Source organism: Etheostoma spectabile, chromosome 8 (genome assembly GCF_008692095.1).
Source record: "Etheostoma spectabile isolate EspeVRDwgs_2016 chromosome 8, UIUC_Espe_1.0, whole genome shotgun sequence".
Lineage (NCBI taxonomy): Eukaryota > Metazoa > Chordata > Actinopteri > Perciformes > Percidae > Etheostoma > Etheostoma spectabile.
The window spans coordinates 16,515,170-16,519,997 of record NC_045740.1 but is presented as its reverse complement, the minus strand read 5'-3'; the positions used below and the strand labels follow the sequence as shown (position 1 = coordinate 16,519,997).

The 4,828-nt window shown below is 38.8% G+C and overlaps 1 protein-coding gene across 1 annotated transcript in view; it reads left to right on the top strand.

Annotated features, from left to right (window-relative positions):
• Window positions 1-4,828, top strand: part of si:dkey-106n21.1 (solute carrier family 23 member 2) — a 58,453-nt gene that overhangs the window by 23,289 nt on the left and 30,336 nt on the right. Inside the window, exons 3-5 of the mRNA XM_032522932.1 lie at window positions 271-428; window positions 1,623-1,800; window positions 3,584-3,765. Of these exons, the coding sequence (XP_032378823.1) occupies window positions 271-428; window positions 1,623-1,800; window positions 3,584-3,765 (518 nt within the window). The remainder of the gene's footprint in view (window positions 1-270; window positions 429-1,622; window positions 1,801-3,583; window positions 3,766-4,828) is intronic.

The following is a 4,828-nucleotide window of genomic DNA, read 5'->3' as shown; positions in this document are numbered from 1 at the left end:
GTGTGTGTGTGTGTTATATATCAGCAATTATTAAGGGCTTTTAGCATCTTATTTTTCCACCATTCCTTGCAATGTCGTAAGCAATAAAATAATGTTTAATAATGTTTTGATTTAAAGAAACATAAATACTTCCCGTTTAGAATGAAGGCCAGCTAAATTCAGAGGAAATCAGACAGGAAGGATTAATTGGGTACAAAAATTTAAAAAAAGAAAAAACAATTACCCTTTCAAAGAGTCCCCAAATTGATCCACTTTTGTCTTCCTCCGCAGCATTACATCCTTGCATTCGGAGGCATCATAGCAGTCCCGCTGATCCTGGCTGAGCCCCTCTGCATAAAAGACAACAGCATTGCCAAAAGTCAGCTGATCTCCACCATATTCTTTGTGTCGGGACTATGTACACTGCTGCAGACAACTGTCGGTATCAGGTAACTCCGACTTATTGTCTCACGGCACCAGTAAACCTTGAAGTACTAGGTCACACAGAGATATTGACATGTACTTAAGAAGTTGCACAAGTTATTGTAACCCTCTGTGGAATGATAGTTATTGTTGTGTGTGTGTGTGTGTGTGTGTGTGTGTGTGTGTGTGTGTGTGTATTCAAATTTTAAGTAGTGCTGTCAGTCAGGGAGCTACAAACCGAGGGAATTCCGTCGTTAAGAATCCATCAATCACTCCCTCACTTTCCCTAAATACATACACTACCTCCTTGCAATGATCTCGTGATGGTTTCACAATCTTTATGCAGCGCTGACCTGTATTTGCAACATCCTAAACCTCAGCTTAGCTCAGGCAGACGCCCTTGTAGGGGTTAATGTGGAGTTAACCAGTGAGTCACACCACTATCGGGCTCTATGTGACTCTAACAGTGAAAATGAGATTTACCCTTCGGGTTGAGTTGTAAAGTTTTCCTTATAATCTCCAAAGTTTACGCAGCTTAATTTGTGGCTTTCCTTTCATAATAATGTGAAATCCTGGGAGCTGTTTGGAAAATCCTTCTAAAACCAATGCATCAATCCCTACGCCTTACCACAGTGCAGCCGCCTCCCACACATACAATACAGCACGGTACAATAGAGCACAGGGCTCCACACGGACTTTCCTGCCCCCACTGGCTTAACAATAAGCCTGAGCAAATCGCTTATGCTTTTGTTTGAGTTCTCCACCTACACAGTTTGGCAAAAGCTTAAAGGGAAAAATGTGGGATCCCACACTTTGACATTGAATAATAAGTAAGTCAATTTTTATTTTTCAAACCTGTGGAATGAATGGCTTTGTGAAACAAGGGAATATAAGGATAAAAACTCGAATGGGAAATTGGTTTCCATTTAGTTTTAAACAATTTCTTGTAACGTTTAAGTTAACACCCACCTCAGATTCAGTTTTCAGAACTTTATAAAACTAATATATTAAGAAATTCTGCCGTTAGGTAAGATAATGTGAACATTTTGAGCTGGTTTGAACATAGGTACAGTACCTCATGTAACACTGTTTGTGAAGTTGTTGTTGATAATACTTTTCTTTTTTAAATAATCATGATTTGCCCTGGGATTTCTTTTCAGTTTACCCTGACCTGATTTGGTCCATTGACCTCTCAACCCTGTAAACTTACTGACTTGCAGGTTACCAATCCTCCAGGGTGGAACATTCAGTTTTATTACTCCAACCCTGGCCATTCTTGCTCTGCCAAAGTGGCAGTGTCCAGCCCAAAAAGCATCTGTCATGCTGCCCGTGCAACTGCAGAACAGCACCAGCCAAAGGGAAAATTCAGAGGAGGTCTGGATGTCACGAATGCGCGAGGTATGTAAAATATTCACTTGAGGCAGAAGATGATTCTCAGTAACTTAAGTTCTTCTGCAGGGAATCCAACTTAGCAGCACTAACAGAAGACCTATATCATTTTGTCGCACCTTAATGTTGGCATTACAATAGAAACAGTTAAATGGTTACATTGTAACATCCTAATCTGTGTGCATCCAGAAAGATCTCACAAAATGTACTAATTTAAGAGATTCGTTCTAAAGACTGTGATTTATTGGAAAATAGTGTATTTCTTTTCTTTGAAAGGAATAAATCATGTGAAATTGTCGAAAAAGCTAGAGACCTGGAAAAAATGGTAAGACAAGACCCGTGAAGTGTGTTTAAACGCAGTAATGCGTGGAACAAGGTAAACCCAAGGTGAAACAATTTGCTTAAAATATTTATTTATTTTTAAACATGGAAAAGTAGATAAATACACAAAAAGACTCACAAACCATGTTAAAATGCCATAATAATTTTTTTTAAATGATAAAGACAATTGGGAATACAAATAAAGTATTACACAAACAGTAGTGTAAGTTAAAAAAAAGGTAAAAACATGACCCAAAAACTGGACATTTGGGGAAAACAAAAAAAACAGAATTGTGTGAAATAATTAAGTTAAGAATATTTTGTGTGAGTAAACATTTACATTTGGGGTTACATTTTGGTCAAATGAACTGTGTCGAAAAGAAAACAAATTACAGCCCAGAAATTCAGATTAAAAACCGTGGTTAGTCACCATTGTCAGGAAGTGACAAAATAAATGGCAAAATATGAAAATAAGAAAAATGTACACAAAATACACTGGAGTTAATAGGTTAGAAGCCATTGGAATAGTAATACACCATTATCTTGAATCTAGGCTCTATAAAGAGGATGTAAAACACATTTGCTTCATGAAACCGACAAACATTTACAGTATCTACAGTACAAAACATAACACAAATTTTACATAACTCAATTTCCGTTAGACACAACATGTTCCTCGGTAATGAGTTGAGCACGAGCTAACCTCGTAAATGGCGAATCCTCTGATATGAACTCACAATTTCAGAGTACTGGAAAGCATTACATTTACTTTAAAGGAGCATGCCGCCGTTTGTTGAAACAATTAGGATTCTATTCACCACGCTAAGCTAACTAGCGGCAACGCTGCCGGTGTTGCACGGGACTAAAATAATGCATCTACTGACACAAAAAATGCGTTGGCCCACCTATGCTACAGCTAGGGGAGACAATGATAAGCCCTATTTCAACAAACGGTGGTGTGATCCTTTAAAGTTGGTCTAGATCCATGACCTTCCAATTCCGGAATGGCTCAATTGCCACCTAAAATTACGCTGGAATGCTGTTACTTTCTGCTCTCTTTGTGTTGGCATTTTAATCTCCAGTGGATTTATGAGGATTGTGGTTAACTGCTCCTCAGATCTCTGCAGGATAAATCTCTGTTTTCTCTTACATGATTAAAAGAACTTTTGAACTAAAACAGGTTCTTTCCCGAGGCTTTTAGCAGCAGCACCGTTGCTCCGTCTGACGCTTAGCACTGATGATTGTGATTGGTTTAAAGAAATGCCAATAAACCAGAGCGCGTTTTCCTCCCATCCTCCTTCGCAGCATTTTGGAGGAAGGTCTGTCAAAGCGAGACTATTTTAGAGTTGATTAAAGTTTAAAGATGCCTCCAGGAACACTATTGGTATACTATGTGATGCACACATGAGTACCAAAGACCTGGTACAGTGTATGTATCTTAATTGTGTCCATCTTGCCATGTCTTCCACAGATACAGGGGGCCATCCTTGTGTCCTCTCTGCTCCAGATTGTCCTGGGTTTTTCCGGGCTGGTGGGTCTTGTGCTGAAATACATTGGCCCGCTGGCTATCGCTCCCACCATCAACCTCATCGGCCTGTCACTCTTCATTGAAGCTGGGAAGAAGTCTGGAGGGCACTGGGGAATAGCTGCTCTGTGAGTGGATGTGTTTTACATCTGTGTATTTGTTACGGCCTTATGCCTTTAGGTTAGTTCATGCTTCTAAGCGTTGTAAGTTCGGACGTGACAGTATTGCACAAAATATAGGAACAGATTTGTATAGCATATGATGTGTGTACATGTACAGTACGTCAATCTACAGATACATAGATAAAGTAAAAAAACAACAGTTGTTTTGTAGAAAAAAGTGGCTCAAATGCTTAAGCTTCTATGTGACTGATCCATTTTTTACATGTAAAAAGCGGAAATCACATGGAATCTATGCTTTTAATTTCTGATTTAGGCCCCTTTTTGTATGGTTCTAAATCAGAGATTAGATTTTTTAAAGCATTGTAATTTATGCGACTTTTACTGTACGTCAACTCTAGATCCCATGTGTCAAACTCAAGGCCCGTTGGCCAAATCTGCCCCCTCGCAAATTTTGATCTGGCTCGCATATTAATTTAAGTTCACAATAGATTTGGGCCCGGCTAGTTGTGCTCCAAACGAAAAACATTTTCATAATACAATTACACAAAACTTAAAGCAGAATGTGGCATTCTATAGTGGCTAAGGGACTTTTTTACTGACTTTTTTCTGACTTTTCTGATGTGAGAAGACTATTTGAAAAATGCAACAATACAGTCAGTGATATTTTACTTTTTTGATTAAATAAAAGCCCAAGTGTGGCCCTCGATGAAATTCTCATTTTCCAATGTGGTCCCCTTAGTAAAGTTGAGTTTGACACCCCTGCTCTAGATCAACAGTAGTTCCTGGCTCCGACTCCCCATCCACGCACACCTCTGTACAGAATAAGCAGCCTTTGCTCCACAAAATAAAGAAAGAATTAAAATTGCTGCTCTCTTTCTCCTCATCCTTGTTATCATCTGCTCATGAATTTTCTGGCTTCCAGTGTCAACTTATAAATGTAAACTCTTCAGTGAAAACTTCAGTGGCCTCCATGTTTACGCCCATATGTGTTCTTTTGGGCATGTGGGTTAGTTCAGGACTGTGACCAGTTCACATTTGAATTTGATATTGGTTAAATAAAAAAAAAAAA